The sequence below is a fragment of the Glandiceps talaboti genome, chromosome 14 (genome assembly GCF_964340395.1).
Source record: "Glandiceps talaboti chromosome 14, keGlaTala1.1, whole genome shotgun sequence".
Taxonomy (NCBI): Eukaryota; Metazoa; Hemichordata; class Enteropneusta; family Spengelidae; genus Glandiceps; species Glandiceps talaboti.
The window spans coordinates 9,262,034-9,286,262 of record NC_135562.1 but is presented as its reverse complement, the minus strand read 5'-3'; the positions used below and the strand labels follow the sequence as shown (position 1 = coordinate 9,286,262).

The following is a 24,229-nucleotide window of genomic DNA, read 5'->3' as shown; positions in this document are numbered from 1 at the left end:
GTTACCAGGTGACGTTATGATTACACTACGTTGCCTACTCTAGGCGATCCCATTTCCTGTAAAAGCTGACAGACAGAGAAAATATGAGGCTGGCCTCGAACCCGACGACTGATACAAACTATGAATACTAAAAGGTGAATTAAAATTGACAACCGCTGTTGTACGTAACTGAGTTGTATGCACTGAGGTAACTAACGTTTACATGACAAATTGTGTATCAGAAATTGTTATTTGTCTCGATTCCACTGATCGACCATAAAAACCAATGAACACTTTCACACACAATATTTACACCATTAAACATGACATTTCATCGTTTATATAAAAAAGAACTTATGCAGTAAACGACACTTACCTTCAGTTTACACAAGGATACCGCAACATCTCAATCAACGATATGAAACATTTCAGAAATCAATACTTTCCCTCTCAGGTCAAAGTTCAATTCAATGATCCCTTTCAAATTCAAAATTAATTAAACTATATTCCAGTTAATACTTTGACTTATTCTTATTTTTCCATTACTATTTTTATAAGAAAAACGATGCATAGTCGTGTTTGGGAAATGAAATTTGAAAAGAATGCTAGTGATGTATTTAAATATTTAATCAACAGTTTCGATCGAGTTATGGGGCTTCGCGCAGAGCATGCTGGTCACTTTTCGCCATATTGCTAGTTGGCGATCACTTCCTGGATAGAGTGAACGTCTTCCTCCGTATAAATATAGCACAACTGCGTTCCGAGAATTTCCGTTATAAGTTATGGGCTACTCCTGACAAACACAAGGTACGTATCGTAAATAGCGTTTTTATGAACCCGTCCATTTTATTAGCTTATAGTTTGAAACGTTGTATGTAGATGATCAGTTTTCTTTTCATGTGAAAGAGTGGCAAAGATTTGGAGTTTGTTGATCAGCTCGTTCAGTCAGTCAGCTCAGCAATGACTCCGTGAGATCACGCACTCACTATGTGCATGGCTGAATCCCCGAAGTCATATTCATTGTACGTTTACATTCGAAACGTTTCATTACATCAGAACTATCATCTCTCTCTCTTTTATCTAGTATTTATCTCGGACACGCCAAATCGACATTTATGTTGAAAGAATTAAGTCAGTTTTAATAGACTTTTTAAAAGAACTGCATTATGGTAACGGATAAGGTTAATCGCCCCCATATATAACTCAAGTGTTATTAAGGAACAGCTTAAGTGTAATTATTGAATAATTTGAAAATATTGAAAAAAATGTCATAATTTGTCTTTCTTTAGAACATCCACAAAGTGGAAATAGTATTTTTAGCATCAATTTGATAGTTTCTTTTGTAGATATATTCGATATACAGTGAAAGACACCAGCTGCAACTCCTAATCTGACACATTTTGTATAATAGTTCTTGTCTGTAACATGTGTAAAATCACTTAATGTTATTGTACTACTTATTTATACATATGTTATTGTCAACTGATCAATATCTAGACATCTTTATATGAACTCTGTTATTTGTGAACATTCAGTTATTTTTAAGTAACAGTCATGTGCCCCAAACTTATATTTCAGTAGAGTACATGGTTAATGAACACTCTGTTATAACAAACTTTTGTTATGTTTCCCTATGAGTTCAGTGTTAAGAGCTTACATGTCTACTGTAAAGCTCAAACCACAGATGTTATTTTTCTGCTGTAAAAAATGGTTTCAGGATTGACCTACACATGCACACAAAAGTCAAAACTGTCAGTGTAAATGGCCCGAATGGAAAAATGAAGTTCATTCAAACTTAACCAAGTCAGGTTTGTCACCATGGTAATAACATTCTTTATTTATTTATTTACTGACAAATAAAAAAATAGTTTTGAAATGATTTTGGTCAAATATTTTCCCATGGCAGGAAATAAATGACAATTCTAGCTTCTTGAGTTACTAGTGTGTGGATGGGAAACCGGAAACAATTTCACTATAAAAATATAAAAGAAAACTTCCTGAAATTGTAGTTATTGAAGTTTCATTTCACCATAAAAATATGAATGAAAACTTCCTGGTTTTTGAAGTTTCATTTCATCATAAAGATTTTATTCATATACTGTTAAGTATATGAATAGTATATGAATTGATTACATCTTCAAAACAGAAAACATTAATTCAGTAACTGAAAATTTAATGCATAGATTTATATTCACAGAATTGTGTGCTTAAGTACTCACATAAAACCAAAAATTACATGTATCCCCTCCAGAAGAATACATGTATACTACCAGGTGTGATTTTCATTGTACCACCACCAACAGCAAAATACTTGTTATTCTGTTTTTGGACCACCACTGTACAGCCAATACTTGTAGCTAATTACCTCAACTCCTTATAGGACTACTGTGTACATGTACCATATTTCTGCTATCACTTGTTTTTTCAAAAATTAACAAAGGTTTGGTGAAATATATTGATTATTTCCAAGTGCAGTTTTGTAAAATTTTCAACAAAATACTTCCAGCTCAGCAATCCATCATTTCATGCAAAGTGCTTATCAGAGTACATGTAAGCCTAACGTACACGCTAGTCAATTATGGCTGCCTAATTAAAACTGTGGGCTTTGAATTCATTTTCAATGAGTATCCTGTGCAATGCAAGGACAAGTGCCAAAATTAACGCACAATATTAGAGTTCTGTTACAGTACTGAATTCTGTATCAGTGCATAGTTCATTCATTTTAGATTACATGACTAACATGCTTCTCAGCATACGATACTTGAGTTCTCAAGTGTCCTTACTGATTGAAAATAAGATGTTACTCTTTGACTTCAGAAATAACTGTGACCACCGTATACAAAAGTTTGAGATACCATCAGTGTAATGTACTTGTTGGTATACATCTGCACTGTATCTGTCTAAGATGAACAAAGTTCATATTCAGTTTTTTTTTTGTAATTTAAAGCATTCAAATTTATGAGGGATTAAAAGATGTGAACTATACATGCAGATAAACAGAATGAAACAGTAAAAGAGGTATTTGCAAATTAAGCTGTAAGAGACAGAGAAGTGTTGATGTAAAACGAGGTGATAGTGGCAATGAAGAATTTCAAAGTTTCAAATTTTTCTTGTCAGTACATGTTAATATGGAAATGATAAAATGTAAAATGGATAAAGTATCAAAATAGTTGCTAGACTTTGGAGAAAAATTTAGTTTCCTATTGCCAAAAAGTTTCACCAGCACAGTAGGGGCATATAATGTACACTACATGTACCCAGGGCTTCAACAAGACACAACAGCAAAAGTTGTCAATGGACTGAATTCTCAAAAATTCTCAGAACAACATGTGCATTGTTATGCCACCCTGCAGAAATTCAAGTGTCATTACAAATACAAGTGCAGAGCATTAGTGTCTGCTTAGGGGGTCTAACCCAATTCCTATCCCTAACTTACATAACACTAACTGTAAAATGTAACTCCCTAGCTTGCTTGCAAATATGCATCTATTGTAAAGATAGAAAGTCCACTTTTCCAGATTATTTGTTGTGAAGGGCTTTTCAGTAAAGTAACAAAGCAATTTTCTGTTCAGTCTCCCAAATAAGGAGGTGAAAGTGACATCAAGCATTTTGCAGGTTTTCTGACAGATCAACATGAAAACAAATGAAATGTACATGATAACACGCAGTGTTCCAAATACAAAACATGTACATGTAATATAAAAATACAGCTTTTCACCGTCAAGGTTATCCCTTACCACAGCAAGCATTTCAAAGCACATTTCTTTGTCTCCGCACTGCTTATGTTTTAATCAGAAATCGACTGCTTCATACATGTACATATCATGTAAAAGTTTCATTCAGTAAACTAGGGGTACTTGCTGTAAAAATACAGATGTCAGACTTATTTCAAGGGTACACCCAGTGTTTGCACAGCATGGACAAACACATTTCCACCTGGTTAGTCTTGGTTTTCTTTTACATGGCACTTTTACCTTCATTATTACATGTACTAACTGTACATGTATGCCACTTTCAACCAAAACATGCTTTCCTAGTCTGGATGTCAACTATGGTTTCTAACACATTGAGTGAAGGTATAAATCGTAATGATACTGTATAGGAACTAGACTATCTGGAATCATATTTTTGTATTAGTTCCAAACTCCCCAATTATTTCCTCTCTGAGTTCGGAACTAGTAATACAAAATATATGTAACTTTATTTATTAGCCAAACATTGGCAACTTGAATTTCTAACTACACAAACAAATTATTCAAATAAGTATCTGATGTATAACTGTATGTAACTATAAGATCTAAAGAGACACAACAAATACCAAGATTAGGAAAGGTAATTAAATATTGTACTCTGGAAAATTTACAAATTATGTAAATATGTAGATTTTGGTATATCTTTTATCTTAGATTTACATACTGTATTTACATGTATAACTCTGAAATACATACATACATACATACATACATGCAAGTGTAGATAACCTCCCTTAGGCTGCATTGAAGGGGCTACATGTACTTTGATTGACCTTTGCGACATACTACCTGCATGCTTTGATTGACCTTTGACCTTCATAAAGTACATGTTTTATCCATCATGATTACAAGGTCAATGAAATTGTTTTCATAAAGGTTTGGGAACACTTGGGGTGGGGGGGGGGGTTATGGGTATATGATAAATATATGTGGATTTCTATATGTCGCACCTTAAATTTTGAAGGGAACATCATTAATAACTCATTGAAATTAAGGGAATCATGTAGACTTACTACTTAGCTTACCATTCTTAGTAAAAACAACATCATCGCAAAATATGTCCGGGATATTTTTGTGTTCTTACAAAACAAGTGCTCATACAAGATTGAAATTTGATATATCTTTTCACTTGCTTTGTCTCCAAAAATCATATTTAATAATAATATGTGAATGAATGAGTATCAAGTATGATACATGTAAATGCATAGTTATTAAAACTGCACTAGCAGCAACTGAAATATTTTTCAAAAACTTATTTTGTTAGTTATAATTACATACTGCTAATATCATACACCTTGAACAATATTGATTGACCTGTTGGTAAACATACATGGATTTGTGTACATGATGTAGCTATACATTTTATATGGTACAATAAATCTAATCAAATTGATTTTTGGGTCCGCACCCTAAAATCAGTGACCCTAACGTGATCATGATTTCAACCATTTACTAGATATTAATTATGGTTAAAATAAACTTTTACAAAAGATAATTGTTGATATTCTAAAGTGACCATATGGATGAGGATTGGGTATTTATTTTGGATATTTAATGTATAAAAACAATTTTATTGGGTTGTCGGTGGCCGAGCGGTTAGCTTGTACGCCTCTTACCTCTGCAGTCTGGGTTTGAACTCACCAGGTGTTGGCTGGGTTTGATTTAAAATTTAACCAGGTCTGTATGTAAGAAGGGTGATGCTCAGTTTGACCCTTCTGAACAACGCAGGTTTTCCCCAGGTACTCTTGTTTCCTCCTGCTTTTTCAACACTACCCCAGTGGCAGTAGGGCACTAGGGCGCTGCTCTCACGGCGACCATTCAAATTTATTTGGACAAATAAAGATTATTATTATTTTTATTATTATCATGACTTCCTAAGTGAAAAATCAAATGTGAAACAACATATACTAAGTTCCTGTTTGTAACTCAATAAATTATAAAAGATTAATAAAATATGTAAAACTCTTTGCTATTGTATGTGCCATAACAAACTTTTTATGTATTTTTATTAGCTTTTTGCAATGTATTGAGTTATAAACACTGACTTTGTCAATGTTGTTGGTATGACATAAGGCCATTTAACAATTTTCAGTGGCGATATTGTTGGTTGCCATCAACACTTCAGTTTTAAATGTTGTAGTTTTCAAAATAGATATAAAATATACATGTACATCTAATCTTAACCAGATGCCTTAGACCCCCCCCCCCCCCCAAAAAAAAAAAAAAAAAAAAAAAAAAAGAAGAAGAAGAAAGAATTGTTTCTGGTAAGTGTGCACATCACTTAAATACCCTCATGTCAGACTTTTTTTTTCTGTGTTTGCCCAGCCCATACAGTCTTCAGATTCAGGGGAGAAACACCCCCCCCCTCCCCCCACTTCATTGAAGACAACTGTAGAGCCAATCATGAACAAGCAAATGACATCTGCCCCATATACATGTACACACTTGCTCTACAATAGTAAATAAAAAGATCAGTAACTGCCATAAATAGTACAGTAGACTGAGTGACAGGTTTGTTGAGAATAAAAAAAAAATCGCATTGTCGCACCACTTTAGACAAACTGTCCTGACAAGAAAACAATTCTATTTTTTTTTTTTGGCTTTCACATCATGAAGATGATGACAATGTATGACTGATGCAGACAAACACTAATCTACAACTAGATTCCAAAAAATGTAACTAAGTACTAAATGTCATCTTTCTAAAATGACAAAAAAAAAGAAAAGAAAAATAATGTAATTACGTACAAATATAGTGTAATTTTTGTAAATTTCACAATCGTACACAAAATATCATTGAAATGTATTTTCCTAGGCATACATGTAGTCAAGTCAACCTAGTCTTTTATATGCTACGGAGCACCCTGTCTGGCACTCATAATTTTATTAACATTTCTATATTTATATTGTTATTTCTCTATGAAATTAAAAGGGCATAAGATCACATGAAATCCTATCATGGTTGTTTTCAAATCCAGCATGTACTCGGACGTAATACTATATATTTTACCGCTGTGTAGGATCAGATAACATGATTTCTGTGACTGTCGGCATCATATCGTAATTGTGCCAATTTGGTGTATACATTCAGACAATTAGAATGATTATTGTCGTGGAATATTTATCTACTTTCATCATTTTATCTGGGAATTATATGTTCAGTTTTGAATATTTAGTGGTGTCCCTGTTTTACTCTCAAATTTTATGTCTTCCTCATAGAGTTCATGGGTCTGACAAAATTATACATGGTGAATATACTGTACAAATGTACGGGACATGTAGTACTGCAGTTTTATATACATGTACGTACATGTACAGTGTTCACATTACGGAGACCAGAGTCACAGTGTGCCTTCTGTTGATAGCCACATTTTGTTGTTGTGAGTCAAAATGAGAAAAACTGGCATTTCTTGTGAGTCACCACATAGTAAGAGATAGGGGAACACCAATTTGGTGCGTCACTAGAAACTGTGTGCATCAGTGCACTTCAAATTGGCTTAGAGGGCACACTGCAAAGTTGATTCTAGTCTGACTTTGGTGTGCCATAAATGAGAAGTAGTTTTTTGGTCTGTGTTCAGATTAGCTTTTGTCCAATGTGCTATCTGTTTCAGACCTAGCTTACATCATAACATAAATGGATGGGCATCACTAAGAATTACATATATACATGTATGTCATTAACTACTGAACCAACACTAGAGTCAGCTTAAATTAATTCACACTCGAAAGTTAACCTCGCTTAAATCTGCAACTTGAATGTTTTTTTCTTTTGAAAATGTTTTGTTAGGTGTAATAACTTACTTATAATATCAATATCATACACCGTGAACAGTATTGCATCACATGTAGCACAAAGCAAACACAGGGCCTCTAACTGCATCATTTGATAAGAAAACCACCAGACCTTTGCTTTATTGAACAAAAGGTCTCGTGATCAGGTACAAGGATAAATTCAATATAGTGTAAAATAGGCCATTCCCAAGGTACTATGAATAAATTTAAATATGTGTTATTATTGTGAAGTCTATTTCACACATACAGGGCATTGGCCAATAGGATGTTGACATTTATGATTCAACGCACAATTGTTCTTGTACAATGTAGGCCGCACGGCTTTCATATACATAATTAAGTGAAGGAAATTTTCATATCAATCCTGTACAGGAAGTTGTTATGCAAAATTTCTGAATTTCTGAAAGTGTTTTTCTTATCGTGGCCTTGAAGTACAGTAGAGTCAAACATTTAGTGTCTGTGGTACACGTAAATCATTCCTTAGTTTGACTGTGTGTAATTTATGGTGTGGACGATATGAGAGATTCAGTTACATGTCCAGAATCTGAATAGTAAGTTAGTTTATAGCCATGTTCTGAAATCACGCTGAGAACTCTGCGCACAATCTTGGGATTTTACACCTCCTGTGATACTTAAAATTTCCAACTGAGTTTTTTTTATAAAAACTGAGGTTTGTTTCACAATAACAATTTGAATGTAGTCATGCAGTGATTTCTATTCTTTAGTATCCCATTTCGAAAGTAAATGACACCGTTTTGGATTATAATCGGCGGATAGCTGTAAGATTTTAATGACTCTTGGTTATAGCTAGCTCATATGACTTGTCTAGTGGGGTATTGTTTGTCATACAAACTTTCGATCTTCAAAAGCTAAATTCTGGTAGTAAAGATACTTTTACTGAGATACCGATGTATTCTGATTATTTCATGTGATCTTCAGTTAGTATTCAAAATTTAGTAAAAATTAAAATTACTAAAAGTAAGCCCCTTCCTCCCCTTCCCCTCCCCGTGCACACATACATACACACTCACAAAACACATATTTGAGTCTGGTTTAATTAAAAAAAAGGAAGATTTTTTCACTGAGGTATTAGTGTGTTCTGGTTATTTCACATGAGGTTCAAAGCATTTGATATTTAGTATAAAACTAAAATGACTAAAAGTAACACCTACTCACCCACACAAAGTGACACATACATGCATACACACACTCACAAACTAGAAACTTGCATATTTGAAACTGGTATAAATCACAAAAACAACAGGAAAGAAAATAATACAGAACAAACAGAAATAAAACACTTTTCCTATGACTAAATATTGACATTCTGTGATTAAAATATCAGCAGTTTTCTAATAATCTTGAGAATATTTGTCTTTGTAGATAATAAAACATAGGTAATGGCCAATGTCACACAAACTCAATAAACAAACTTTGTTCATTTAGGGGGCAGGGGGTCTGGTGTCAATTAGTCTACTTCTTATACCTATCTGTACGATTTACACCTCTAGTTAGAGACCACATTGGCATCCAGACTACATGTACATGTAAGTGTCAATACGATTGCTGAATTCTTCATTTTTTTGCACTTCTAACCTAATTTAGAAAACTTTGACACCTTCAATGATGATATTATTAATAAGAAGCTCTGTACATTTTGTATGTACTACTAAGATGTTGATAAGTTTATCAAAATTTACCTCTAATGTGATATGCATGTACATGTACAAGGCCATTTTTCTGTTAGTATTTTAATGTGTTTACTATACAAAATGTATATGTTTTTACATGGCATCAATCGTAGTGGTGTGACCGTTACAAATTTCACCTTAACGAAATGTGTCGATGTTGCACTTGTGAAAGTTCACTTAGGGGAGGGGTTTTTGGCGTAAACAAACAAAATTTGTTTATTGAGCATGTTGACATTGTGCTATCGTCCCTTATAAAGAATTCATAGACGATTGTAATTTGTACATACATGTATACTATCATACATGTATAAATGTATTTACAGTGTTTTTTCTAAGGCTTGGGAAACCTTGTTGTAAAAAAAGGGGGGGGGGGAAGAATCAGTTAAGGTTTGAGAAGATTTTCATATCATGCCACATCCCAATTATTACAGTGCAATGCTGGTTACTGTTCACTCAGATGTTTAATAAAACCACTCACAAACCAATAAAAAACTGCAATTGTACTTTAAGATACAATGTAGCAAGATTGCAATTTCTTGCTACATTTTGTCTAAATGAATTAAAATGTACTGCAACTAGATGCAGACATGCAGGCTCCAATATTTTAATGTTTGCATTTGATGTCTGCATTGGATGTCTGCCTGGAGCACATTAGTTACTTTCATTTAGATAAAATGTAGCAAGAAAATGTATTCATAATTTGATTCAATCTTGCTACATTGTACATTTATATGAAAGTGTTAACATGTGAAATTTGTTATTGGTTTCTACATGGTTGAATCAAACAGGGAGAGTAAACAATAACCTGCAAGGCGAAGTACAATTTTGATCGGGAAGCCTGGTAAAACACTTGAGAACACAGGTAGTTTTTACTAGCTCTCTGTTAACATGTAAAGGTTACAAATTACACCGTCTATAAAGTCTGACTTCCCATTCTGTCTCATTGTACATACATGTATACAGGGAAGGCAATGAAACGACCCATAAATAGGTACATGTTCCAGGCTACAAGTAATTTCCAGCCTCATTTCTGAAATTTGAGATGTCTACCAAGTCCATAACTCATATATGTAAATTTCAGTTCACCATAAAATATTGTTATTTTTAATAAAACTGAGGTTACAATAGCAGTATTCTGTTTGTCTTCCACCATTATTTTAACTAACATGACATTTTATCTAGATATATCATTAGAAACTACTTAAGCTACCCATCAATCAGTCTACTGTGGTACATGCATGAGAGGTTACCCCAAGACGCTGATGAGAACACCAACTGTTTAGATGTATTATGTTATGTGTACTTGGTATTTTATTGTCTTTTGTGGTCGAAGGATCGGATAGTATATACAGGGAACACGTTTTCCTAAACAGTCTAGTAATGTTTGGCTTCCAATGAACACGGACAATGTGGAAGAGCTTCCTAGGAATGGGTTCCGTATCGGCATCCATGCATATTTCTGTCAATGGTGTCATGCATTTAAATGATCCTGTTGAAACCTGGCACAAAGGTGAGGTACTGTAATACTAATAGGGACATGCATGTAACTTTCACCCACTCACTGGCAGCTTTTTAGAGTTGAGTAAAATGGGGCCATGCTTGTAAATAACTCACTACATGTAGATGTACACTCATGAACTACATGTAATGCGTTACTTGAACACTCATGAACTAATGCGTTACCACTCAAGTATCACTTTTCAAGTGGGCTAGCTGAGCTCAGTTCTATAGTCAAACACTGAGATGGCACTAACACCTCACCAGCATGTGTTAGCAACGAGAAGGGTTAATGGCCTGCACCTGCTGATGTTAACACCAGCCTTATGTACATGTAGCTCAATATGAACAGACGGGTCGACACCAGGATAGCAAATTGGAAGGGGTTTCTACATCTGTACTACATGTTATCACATACATACAGACATTTCAATGTTTTAATTTGTACTGTTTGCAAATCCCCCCACGAGATATCTTGATTTCTAGAATTCAATATAAAGTGTCTCAGACAATACGGACATTTCAATTTCCATGCTGTGACAGATCCTGTAATCTCATGTTGTAGGATATTGTCTATGGTGAATATCTGAGCAGAGAAGACAAGATTATGTACTCACTTTGCATGGTGTAACATACCAGCGTTATTTATATACTGTCTTGTACATGCTGCTGTTGTGTATGTACCCGTATGACTCATTCAGTATGGTGTTGATATGCATGCATGGACACTGAATAAGTGATGTCATGCCCTCACTTGACTGACAATTATATACAAGGCTGTTTTTTTTTTACTAAATACATGCATAAAATCGAAAGGCTGCAATGTCCAGATTTCTCAATTTCATATTTAATACCAGAGTGCAAAACAGAACAGATCATATGGCATGTCATATTGACTTCGTTGTTTTACTTACTAGATATATAAGTGTACACATATTTTATAATTTATTTGTTTCTTCTCTAGAATTACTTATACATATGTGATTCTACTCACTGAAATGTATTAAAATATTTGTTTGAAATTATCACTGATTACTGTAGGTTGTACAATGTAGCTCACCAAATAACTGTATGGATGATTCCATGACCTAATTTTTGGTTCATTCCAGAAATTGTCATTCTTGGGACAGGATTTGTAGAGAAACAAAAAATGTGTATTGTATTGTAATGCAAGCCTATAATCTAGTCTAGAATCTAGGTGAAAGGGGATTTTGAATTTTGATGGGGAAATTACGTTTTCAAAACCCCATTCGCATGGATTCCAGACTATTTCTATATACATGTATGGTATTTTATAACCATTTCAATGTACAGATTCACATTGAATATAATACTAGATTACTTTATGTTAGTTTGTATTTCAAGACAAAAAGTGACATTTCTAAATTTAATATAAAAAATAAAAAATCGATTAAAATCACAGAAGTAGGTGGAATGACAATAAAGCGTACACAAGTTCAAAAATATGAAATGATTAATCTAAAAAAGTACAAGAGGAAAAAGTCAGAAATGGATGGGGATAAAAACCAAGTTTATGGTTAGTAACATTTCGTTGAAATTTTTGTTTTGAAAGTTGGCAAAAGTTTAATGTATAGAATTGCAAGAAATGCCTAGTGATATAACATTGAAATAATATTTATGAGTTTTGAAATTAAAAAAAAAAAAAAAAGTACAAATCGTATTAAAAACGAGAAATTGAAGGAATATAGGGTAAGATATAATGAATGCGTCGATCCTTTTTTTTGCTTTCCTGTTCCTTATTTATTCCTGATATCAGGAGAACAAGCAGCTGAAATCTACCCTACATGCCAAGACTGCTTAAATACAAAGCCTAAACTGCTTCGAAGAAAAAGGAAGTTTTTCAAGAGATAAATATGATAGAACAGAGTAAAGTGTCAAAAAAATGTGTATTTACTAATTTGCAAAAAAAAAAAAAAAAATGCGCGTCATTGCACCACTTTAGAAAGTTTACCCTGACCAGAACCAGATATATATATTTTTTTTTGGCCTAAAATAAATCTGCAAAGACGGTATATTGTACTAGAGTTAAAAGTACATGAAAAATGATATGACTGATGTACATATGTTAGAACAGTTGTGGTATTAACCCAGTAGAGTTCTTGTTTGTCAGAAATAATGACACAGCCTATGCAGGATCAGATAGGGTTTCATTTAGGCCATGTACTTCATAAAACTAATGAGCAAACATCAACCTACATGGTAGTCCACATTTCTCTGTATTTTAATATCTTGTACAGTTTCACTGGGTCAGTTCATGTCCTGAGTCAGGACTTTTGAAATGGATATGGGTGCGCTTATGATGTCATAAGGTTAAAGGTCATGTTTTGATGATGTCATACTTTACATGACTCATATACATGTATGTCTATATGTACATGTATGACAGCTATGCTTTGGTGCTGTGTAGACTTTCAATGTGTGTCATTTCATTGAAATGTGTGATATGTTTAGAATGTCACTCACAGCATCAGTGGGTCTTGTTTCACATGGTTATTACAATCATAAAGCAAACATTAAAAAACATTAACCCAGACAGTGGCTATAAAATCGTCAAATATTGAAGAGTTGCTAGTGCAGACAGAGACTTAGCTATCTGACTTGACAATAGCGCTGTACAATGTATATCTGATCCGGATCCAGTCTAAGTTAAACTGATCCAGATCACTTTAATCTGCATCGAATCAACTTTCCATCTACGCTAAAAACAAGACAAACAGATTCGATTCCAATTACATTATCGTACATGTACCTGTCCACACTTGTACATGTACCAGCTTCGATGTGGATTACTTATGGAGTACGCACCTGTCCACACCAGGCCTTACTGATCACGACCTGATTTGAAATACTTTGATCAGGATCGAAACCTCCACCCAGATCTGAGCAGACTTCAATCTGGATCAGTTAATTTGAATTCGATACAAATTAACCACAAGTATGACAGGTAAATCGCTGAATTGGATCCGGAATAGATTTTGTATTATGGACAGGCTTAATTATGTCATTTACCACAGCAGTATATCGAATCCAATCACATGTCAGATATAACCAAGTCTCTGGGATAAAGAGTTGCTGCATGCAGTTACTGACAATACAAATCAGATCTATACATATACATGTACATTAGGTGGTCTAACTCAATAACTATTACTGACATACTGCTAAGGGCATTCCCGTTTATTTTGTACGTTTCTCATCGTAATATTTTCAAAACGATGGGTCGGTTGGTTCGTTGTAGGTTATAAAAAGATAAGCGTGTGCATGTGTGTGTGTGTGTGTGTGTGTGTCTGTCTGTCTGTGTGTCTGTCTGTCTGTCTGTCTGTCACTGTGTGTGTACAAAATGTATGTTAGTGATGCAATCAATTCATAATCATACTTTCAAATCTGATTCTCTGAAAGGGTCCAGAGACTGCCAAAGTTTGACAACATGCGAACCCACAAATAACTGCCTTGACTTGATTTACACAACATTTTTTACATATGCTGGTCACCAGCTGGCCACCATCTTGACCAGTTAACTGGATATGAGGGTGAATCTCTGCCACACATGATTTTCGATACGCTAGCAACTGACTTGACCTGATTAGGGTTAATGAATAGTCGAGATGCTCTAGAAATAACAATTACTGAAAAGTCAGGAGAAGGGTACTACATGTATGTAACCATTGTTTTATAATTTAAAGGTCCCACATTTCATTTGGACATGATAATTTTTGCCAGGACACAATTTTGGTGGTGCGATCTAATATCTCCACTCCAGTGATGATGTTATATAATATTGTCTGATCTGGCCATAGAGGGCGTCGTTTTAATTATTTGTTGAATCAAAAAATATGTTTGACTTCTTCATGAGAAACTTAAAAATAAAAAGTGTTGTCCTAACCCTAACTCCCTAGTTTGAATACAAATTTGTATCTATTCAATTAAGTCCACTGTTTTACATTCTAATGCAATATAGGGACATTTTGTAGTGTTTTTTCGTGCAGTAAAAGAGATGAATCGTGAGATGAAAACGTTGGAATTCATTAACAAATTTTTATTTGCAGTGTTTGCTATGAATCATAGTGGACTGTTTAAAGTGTGTCACACCGTGTACTTTGTATTAGAATTCTGTTTGACTGTCATAAACTATTAGAGAAATGATAATAATTGTCAGTGTATGCATAGTGTGATATTAAATGTACTACATGTACGTACACGTACAGGACTTTTTGTCTCTGTTCACTATAAATCGTACACAGAATCAAAGACACGAGAGTGTGTAAATCCAGTCCAAGGTTAGTCTACTTGTAGTCTAGTTCTTATACAGTATTGTTACGATTTACATCGTGGTTTAGTTAGAAACCACATTGGTATCCAGACTAGTCTACGTTTGTAGATACTAATGTAGAATTGAATCATCTCTGTAAAAGAGAGATCCGGAGGTTTGATGTCACAGATAGCACTAGTCCAGGGTATTATAAATTACAACTCAGTGATAATAACATCACAAGAATACACAGTGAGAAATTTGTGAATCACACTGACCAGTCTTGTGCTATTCTTCATCGAATCTCCAAACCTCTCTTTACAGGTTATGGAATGATTCAAAACCACATTGGCATCCTACACACTGACTAACATTGACATTTAGAAATTATTCCATGATATTTTTCTTCATTTTGGTATTAAAGGAACTGTGAGTGGCCTATAGGAGCATTGTTGCCACATATTGATGATGGGTAGTGATGAAACCCTTAGGTCACGAGTATTTTCTGGCTGAAGATAGAAAATATTTTGAATACTAATGTACATGTAGTATAATTATACATGTACCTGCATGTACAAACAAAATTTACACAATGTATGATTAATGACGAAAATTAATGGCTTTGTTGAATTTTTTGAGTACAAAAATATTATTTACTTCAGTGTAAAACAGCTATGATGAATATTCAGTGTTCAACCATTGAATATATTATTTCTGCAGATTCCCATGATGCAATAGGTCATAGCAAAGATGCCCTATAAAGGCACAAGATCAACTTGATGAGTCTCTGAAATCGCAAGTATTTGTAGGTGATGTAAAATCATGAAATGATTCTCCAGAACCCGTTGTTTATGAAAATGTCTTGAGTAGTGTTCCACTTTAAGTCTTATTTTGAGCACTGCAGAGTCAGTGATGTAGACTGATGTATATATTGTTTGGGTGTAGAATTGCCAGGATCCCATATTTTTTGTATGAACATGTTCAACTTGACCTGTGCATGATATAAGAGTTTTTGTCAAGACTTAAAATGTAACCTTGTACATGTGTTAGTTATACTACATCTGTATTGTTGTTGGTTTGTGCTTCATTGTTGTTATATAACACCGACAAACAACCTTGAATCTATGAATAGCATGTACACAGAACTCATGATTCTATTTCATGATGTTGTACATGTACACTATACATGTAAGTACATGTAATATGAAGATAGCTCAAAGACTTGGCTACCTGGCTTGCATGCTGTTTTGCCAGTATAGAAACTCTGAAACTCATACATTTATTGTGACATGGTTACTATGGTGATAGCCTGACAAAAAATAAAAACCTTGGCTGAGTTGATATAGTTTCTGATTTCAGTATTTTGATTGAACTACATTGTATTTCAATAAGGGATTTTATGTCTTGTTGCAGATCTTGCGAGGTATGTATGCAAATATGCCTAGCAACAGCGGTTGTTAAACAGGTGATCATGGTCAAATTTTTGTCGTGGCCATGTGCAATGATGTTGAGAACAATAGTGTTGCTAACCAAGTCTGCACCCACACCTTCTTAGTACAACATGTACTTTATGTTATACCTGCATCCTGATAAATGTACATATATATATATATATCTATATCAGCTTTGGCCATCACACCAATTCTACCGTCACACTAACATGTATTATCTTAGGACCATTGTTGGTTGATTTTGACCATGTCCTTTCAACACATGCTTATAGCCAGTTGCCCAACAGTTCTCATCTACATGTACACAGAGGTACATTTGTAGCAGTCACTTTTTAAGATGCTTCCCTTGGGACGTGTTCCCGGCCAAATTTAGTGTCAAAATCCCATTATGGTGCGTATTTTCCTAATTTGCATGCACATTACATGTATTTCAGATTTACACGAAATACAAATGTTTACATGTACACATGGCATGGCATTCTTCCGAACACGGTATACACATACACAGCTTGCACTTCCAAAATGTCACAAGAAAACATTTATATGCAACAATACAGTGGTTTCATGTTATCTTTCTGGGCTTTCAATTTTCTATGGTAATCACCCTCTGGAAATATGAGCTCTGAGAGCGAACTCCGAATGAATCTCTGTTCGGGTGGTTCTCAGAGTTGGACCGTACAGAGTACATAAAAACATCTAAAAAATACAACCCAAAAATTGCATCCTCAGTGTCAAATATGGCATCAAATACAGTGTATGCACAAATGACACGTTAAAGGCCCGTATTTCAATCCCGGGTCACCGCATTAGGGACTACTCCACCCAATACACAGCGTCTTATCTGAGCGGATTAACACTCACGTCACCGTGTCCACATATCAATGACAACGATCAAACATTTACTAATCCTGTTATGACAGACACTGTTTCTGCCTGAACCAAAATCATTTATAGTAACAACGGACATCGGAATCATTTCACTGCGTTGCTAGTCGTTGTGATACTCGAATTGTATTATGTACAGGCTCGCAACGAAACGGCCATATACACATTGAGCTTGAAAGTTCGGCCGACACAGTATACAGCGACTGTGCAGTGTGCGTATTATACCATAGACAATGGATGGCAGTTGTCTACTGCATATAACACTTTTGACTCAACAGAGGTGGTAATTTTGTTTCATTGTAATGTGTCATAATTATGTAACACATATAGTTTTATAAATAAAAGAATGAATTTCACGAAAAAGAACCTTTTGTATGTTTGTTCAAAGATCGGAATACAAATGTACCGGGGAGACAGCTGTGTTGACGTATCACACAACAATGCACTAGCGATGGCAAAGGAACTGTCTGAAGTAAATCGCTGTTTTGTTTATCGTTCATTGCAATGTCCCGAAAGGGTTGAACGGGCCAATTTTATAACTTTACCACTGTACAGTGAATCAAAATATGGAGCTTGGACGACAGCGTATGAATATAACAGGGTGTGCTGTACGCCGGGGATGTACGTACGTGGCAGGGTGGAGCCGAAGACAATTGCACTTACAGCTACACGACTTTTGCAATTGAAACTGTCGTTTTACTCAGTTGCAACGTCAGTTCCAGTTTGTCATCAAGATGAGCAGCAAGATACTGATTGCCGTCAATGAAGTTCAAAGGGACGCTATCAAGGCTCTCTTTGCAAACTCCGGATGGGAACTGGTTATTGATTCCGAGTTACCCGACCTTGACAACACTGGCGTTGTTGAGTCAACTGACGAGGTCTCGGCCAGCAACGACAGTGGTATCGATATCGGTGACGAGGCCTCGGCCATCAATGACAGCGGTATCGGGGACGATCTGCAAGATCAAAACAACGACATTGCTTTGCATCAAAACGAATGTCCGCACTGCCTTTGCTACCCGTGTGTCACAACATACCGACAAGACTGGCTTGGTATGGGCCAGGAACCTTGTTTTGGTTCGCCATCGGCTCTACCGAAAGTATTGGAATATGCTCGACCGAAGAAATGCGTGGAACGATCCACGCTACTTACATAGGAAGCAGCAACTAATGCAGGCTGATGATGTTGCCATCAGTCATAGGGAAATGATGCCTAAATGCGTCACTTCGCAGGTACGGTCTCTTTATCCAAATTTACCCGGTGTGCCGTACAGAGGTCATAGCTGGGCGTAAGCTCGGTCTAACCGAACAGCTGAAAAGCCACAAACCAAACGGCCCTTTTCAGGGCCACCACATCCTCCAAAAAGAGTGTACCTTACCTAAACTACACGTTCATGTTTTGCGTATGTCGGTGTTGTCATTTGTTAGCCATTTTATTCGAATTTGAGATCAAAACACCTTTCTAATTGGTTTTCTACTGTATGTGTAAATGGTACTCCCATTACCAAAAAATAAAACCCAAACAGAAAGACAATCACACACACACACACAAACAAACACAAAATAGTCACATTTCTACCACTGTATACTTTTGCCTTGTCGCCGGACCGTACTTCTGATTTGATCATTACCGTTATGTTATTATGGTAGGTAGAGGTAAATAATCTAGCGAATTGATTATCGAGATACTACCAACCCCCCAGGGAGTTACGCAAACGTTTACACAGTATTTGAGTGACAGCTGTTTGGACGCTTCTAACCTAACATTTCGCCACATACCACATGACAACATACATCAAATTTCGCTCCCAAATCATCATAATTTACAAAACAATTCACACAGGCACCTCTTCTACATATTTATAATTCATTTTGGGATACATTTAGAGTAAATGCTCGGGAAATAGCCGTGATTTTGACAATTTTCTTGGAGCACCAAGGCGATGTTAGGCGTACGAGAGGCTTTGCATAAATGAGCGTCCCTACTGTAATCCTCCTTTTATAGTCGATACGGGCCTTTAACGTGACCTCTGTACAGTGACATACATGTACATGTAGGGCATAGTCAAATTTACCGACAATGATCCTGTCACAGCTACATGTGTACATGTAAACATGTATGTATTACTAGTGTATATGAGCTTTACAATGTATGTATCCTTCTCTCACCCAAATAATGTCAAGTTACTTCTTCTCCTAAATTTGCATGTCTAATCATAATGCCCCTTTCAGTGTTGATCTTAAATTACAAGTTACATTTTTCTGTATTTTCTAGGTACAAGTTCTGATGATTGTTGTCATTTTAATTACAAAGTGGAAATGTCAGAGAAATCAACTTTAAGAGTTCACCAACCCAATGGTGGATTTAACTCAGTCAAATGTGGAGATACAACAGAATTCAAGGTAAGCTATCACACACGGAGAGCCAAAAACCAGTGTACTTTACAATGATGGTAAAATATGCCTGAGTTCCCTGGTTACTTTACCAGGGTTCTCTACCAATGTTTTGGTTAAGGATAGTACATGTAAGTGGGTAAAAATTGCCTGAGTTCCCTGGTTACTTTACCAGGGTTCTCTACCAGTGTTTTGGTTAAGGATAGTATATGTAATTTGGGTAAAAATCTGCCTGAGTTCCCTGGTTACTCTAGCAGAGTTTCGTACCAGTGTTTTTGTTGAGGATGGCAAGTATAGGTAAAATCTACATTTAGCTGATTTGCCATTCGTTCTACTTGTAACCCCTACCAGTAATTCTGACACAATCTGTCATGGCAGTATTGTAAGGAGGTAGAATTTAACCATTTTTTCCAAAGCTTTTTACAAGGGTTCTCAACCATGAATACTTCATGACCAAAATATCTAGTGAAATGTATAGAAAATACAATACAGCTCATGCATATCAACTTCCTAGTACAGGCACACACACAATGTTAGTTGTTACATGAATTGTAAAATATGTATTTATAGTACATTTGTACTCCCCACATTTGAAGGATCAATGCAGACATAGCTGAGAGACTCATCGCTTAATTTCAAATCTAGCGATAATTTCCAGTGGAGGATAATTAGATTTAAACGGTCAACGACAAAAAAAAAGAAGAAAAAAAAGTCTCTCGGCTAATGAAAGTGTGATGTTTACCTATTAATGCTGGCATATTTTTTAGTGTAGAATATTTTGATCATACAATGTGAGCAAAGTAGAACCTTAGTTTGATTTGTTACAAACAGTAAAAGTAAATTACCATAAATAATGTCGAGATAAAAGTATAGTTAGGAAAACTAACATTTTATCATTTGTTTATATCTTTTTACAAGAGATTTGTAATCACAGTGAAAATTCTGTTTGATTTTTGAAATACAAATGAGTATGACAGTTTCTGTTATATGCAGTGTGGTGACAATGATTTTGTAGTATTGATGTATCACTTTCACAGATTGAGATATGTTGTTACTATGGTTACAGAGGTTAGAGGTCACGTAGCATTGGCCAGGTCAGGTACCCAGTTGAAATCTAGTTTATGTTCTTGACCCAATTATGTGGATATCATGGTTGCAGGGGTCAAGGGTCACACATTGGCCAGGTCTGTCAATCTGTGTAATTTTAATTGTCCGACGTACACGTGGTAAACAGTGGTTGTTACCAACTCAACGTTATTGCTGTAACATGACACTGTTTTGTGTCAAATGTGTGACACAGTCACAATGTACAGTCGTGCCTCCATGCAGACTACATTTGTTTAAATTACCATTCTTTGTTGCAGTGCTACATTTGTATCTACATGTATGAATAACAACAGAGATGTGAATAGAAATTTCTACTCACTGCTGAAATAATTTTGGGAAGAAATTCAGAAATGTTCATTCCTTCATCTCTCATTGGCATCATCTTTAAGTTTGTACTGTCGTGGACTGGCTGGCATCCAATGTCTTGCTTGAGAAACATACATTGTAAAGACAGCGGGAATGATGTACATGTAGCTTTGATGTCTGACTCTGAGTGATACAGCTGGGATGTCAATGACTGTATGTTTACGTGTATGTACTTATTTAGGTTGAGTTTTTTCTTTAGGATGGAATATTTTGACCAAATTCATGATTTGATTATGTGAGTAGAGAATTTTGTTCATATAAATTATGCACCTGCAGTGTACATGTAGAATCCATAAACACCCATTCTCGCAGCAAAAACAGATCTTCCAACAGTATTCCTGCAAATCCTAGCATAATCGAGGTACCAGAACATTTCTGAAAGTAATATGTTATACAAGTGCCAAGTTTAAGTTTTGTAACCGTAGTAACACAGAGGAGAATTTGTAAACAATACATATTTCCCAGTGTGTATATTGATGTCGTAAAACCCAGGAAACATACAATACTCTTGGTTCGTAACTGTAGTTGCCTACTTAACTTTGTACATGTAAGCTGTAGAATCATCTGGGTTTGGTGAGACTTCACTATAGAGTTGATATGAATGAACTCTACCACTTATAATCACTATAAGTTACCTTGTTTTGAACCCAACCAGTACAGCAGCTGGCTGGCATTGATAAAATTTATCACTACTGTAAGTGCAAGAAAAAGTGTATCTCTAACTTTAAACATACTGACATATTCTGATTTAATTCAGTAATAATATAGGTTCCCTTATATGAATATAAGATTCATACATTATTTTCTGTAAAACACAGCTTGTTTTATGCAAATTTATGTAAATTAGGTATCCTCTCTAAATTTAACATTTTTTGGAGTCCCCTTACTGAATGATGTGAAGGTAAACATAATGTATTTGTGTGTGACCTTTGACCTTCAATGTCGTATATACACCATGAGCGTCATTTCATACATTAGTGTATGGAACAGTGTTCCTGTAAAACAAAAGATGTTAAAATACAGCATGTTGCAGGTTAGTGTTCACTCACTCTGTTTGGTCCAACCGTGCAGAAACCAATAAGAAACTGCACATGCTGCACACTTGCAGATAGCAAGATTAAATGAATACTGTTTCTTGCTACTTTTTGTCTGAGAAATGAACTAATGTGGCACCATGCAGACCAATCTGATTAAAATCTGATGTGGTGAAAGCGGCTAAATGCTTTATTTACCTCTATTTCCATCGTTTTGTGTCGTTTGTTTTGGTTCAGAGTGATTGCCACCTTCCTTGGAAGCAGACATGTTACCATGTTGATTATCAGTTGGAAAGTAAACAATTGAAGCCATTAAAGTCATCAAGTCCATGTGTACTGTTTTCAGCAGAAGCCTATTTCTACTTCATTGTGAAAAGAATAGCAATGCTTATCACATTTCAATGTGATTGGGTACAGGATCCTGCTGTTTGTGTCGTGTATCTGTTATTGTTGAATTGCGTACATCTTTTGTGTTAAAAACATCGTGTCCAATGAGTGAAACACCAAGGCAACTTCATTTCTCTAATTACTTGTGTACAAACAAATATCCCTTTGGAAGAAAGAGGATTAATTATTTACAAACAAATAGACCAAACTACAATGTATCACTTCGAAAGTTTTTGAGTGGGAACCAAATTCTTAGAAGAAAAATGTGTCACCGGCACCGTTATCAATAATTCATTTTCTGTCTACCCTGTAGACCATAATCCATGCTGTGGTGACCAGACTAGCAGCAGGAGAGAGACCTTTACAGAATTGCTATGGAGTTAGACTTAGTCATGATGATACCAAAAGCCAGTACTGGATACACCAAGATTTAACAGTAGGATTTGTACGACAGAAGTATGAAAGTCTACACCCTGAAGGAAAATGGAGGTATGTATGTACAATGAAAATGTTGAGAATTTGTGTTTTTTGGAAGTTTTTACAATTTGTACCAGTTGTTATACAGCAGAAGGAAGTAAGCTGGGCAGGAATATATATTATCGTGGTAGTTGGACTTTCAGTTTTCGAAGATAGACACAAACTATTGTCACAACATGTTGATACAACAGTGATAAATTATTGAATGGACATTGGTTTAATTATAGTCTTAGTAGGGAGTTCAAGTTCCATAAACTTGCAGTGTACTGTTTTGAGACTTCCAATGTTTACACTATGTTAATCACAAAGTGTTTGGAATCGTACAACAGAGGAACTGCTATCCTCCACTTGGGTAATCTACCACATTGATAGTTTTCGTCTATGTTAGAAAACCGAAGGCTCAATTACCAGTATCGTATGAAATCCAAATCCAAAACTGCAAGAATATTAGGGTGGCTGTACTTAATCCTTTTGATTGCAAAAGCTTAATAAATGTGTAAAATGTTTGTTATTGTACGTACAATAACAAACATTTTACACTTTTTTTTAGCTTTTTTGACTATTGAGTTACAAAGAAGGACTCGGTATATGTTGTTTCACATTGATTTTTTAAGTCAGAAGCCATGATAAAATTGATTTATAAATTAAAAATCCAAAATATATACCCAATCCCCGTTCATATGGCCACATTAAATTATCATTTCAAAGTCATTCAAACTATAATTATGAAATGAAAGTATCATCAATATGTACTCATACACATATACTTTGTAAAATTCTGAACTGATTGCCTGACCCCTCATTTTCAAGATGCTATGATTAGAAATATAGACTTTAAGTATCATTTGCAATGCGACTCACAAGTCCAAAGAAATGCGATGAGGTCTTACTGTAGTCTAGACATTTCTTGTCCAAAGTAACCTATCTGTATGCATTGTACAAGAACCCTGTCTATCTCATATAAGTAATGGTCACTTACATGTCGTGCATTATTTAGTGATATCTTCTATCAACTCTCTACACTTTGCATCCTGTGTTCTGTAAAGTAATTTTGTTCAGGCCAATAAGTAGGTAAAATTTACCTCAGCTCCCTTGGTATTTTAAGTGCTTCTACTGAAATTGTGGTATAATATATCCAAATACGTAC

General features: G+C 35.2%; 1 protein-coding gene across 5 annotated transcripts in view; it reads left to right on the top strand.

Annotated features, from left to right (window-relative positions):
- Positions 1 to 680: 680 nt before the first annotated feature.
- The window catches only part of LOC144445451 (focal adhesion kinase 1-like), a 57,131-nt gene continuing 33,582 nt past the window's right edge, over positions 681 to 24,229 (top strand). For all 5 annotated transcript variants that reach the window (XM_078135004.1, XM_078135001.1, XM_078135003.1 and 2 more), the window contains exons 1-3: positions 681 to 786; positions 19,593 to 19,720; positions 22,919 to 23,094. In XM_078135004.1, the coding sequence (XP_077991130.1) occupies positions 19,637 to 19,720; positions 22,919 to 23,094 (260 nt within the window). In that variant the 5' untranslated portion in view covers positions 681 to 786; positions 19,593 to 19,636. The remainder of the gene's footprint in view (positions 787 to 19,592; positions 19,721 to 22,918; positions 23,095 to 24,229) is intronic.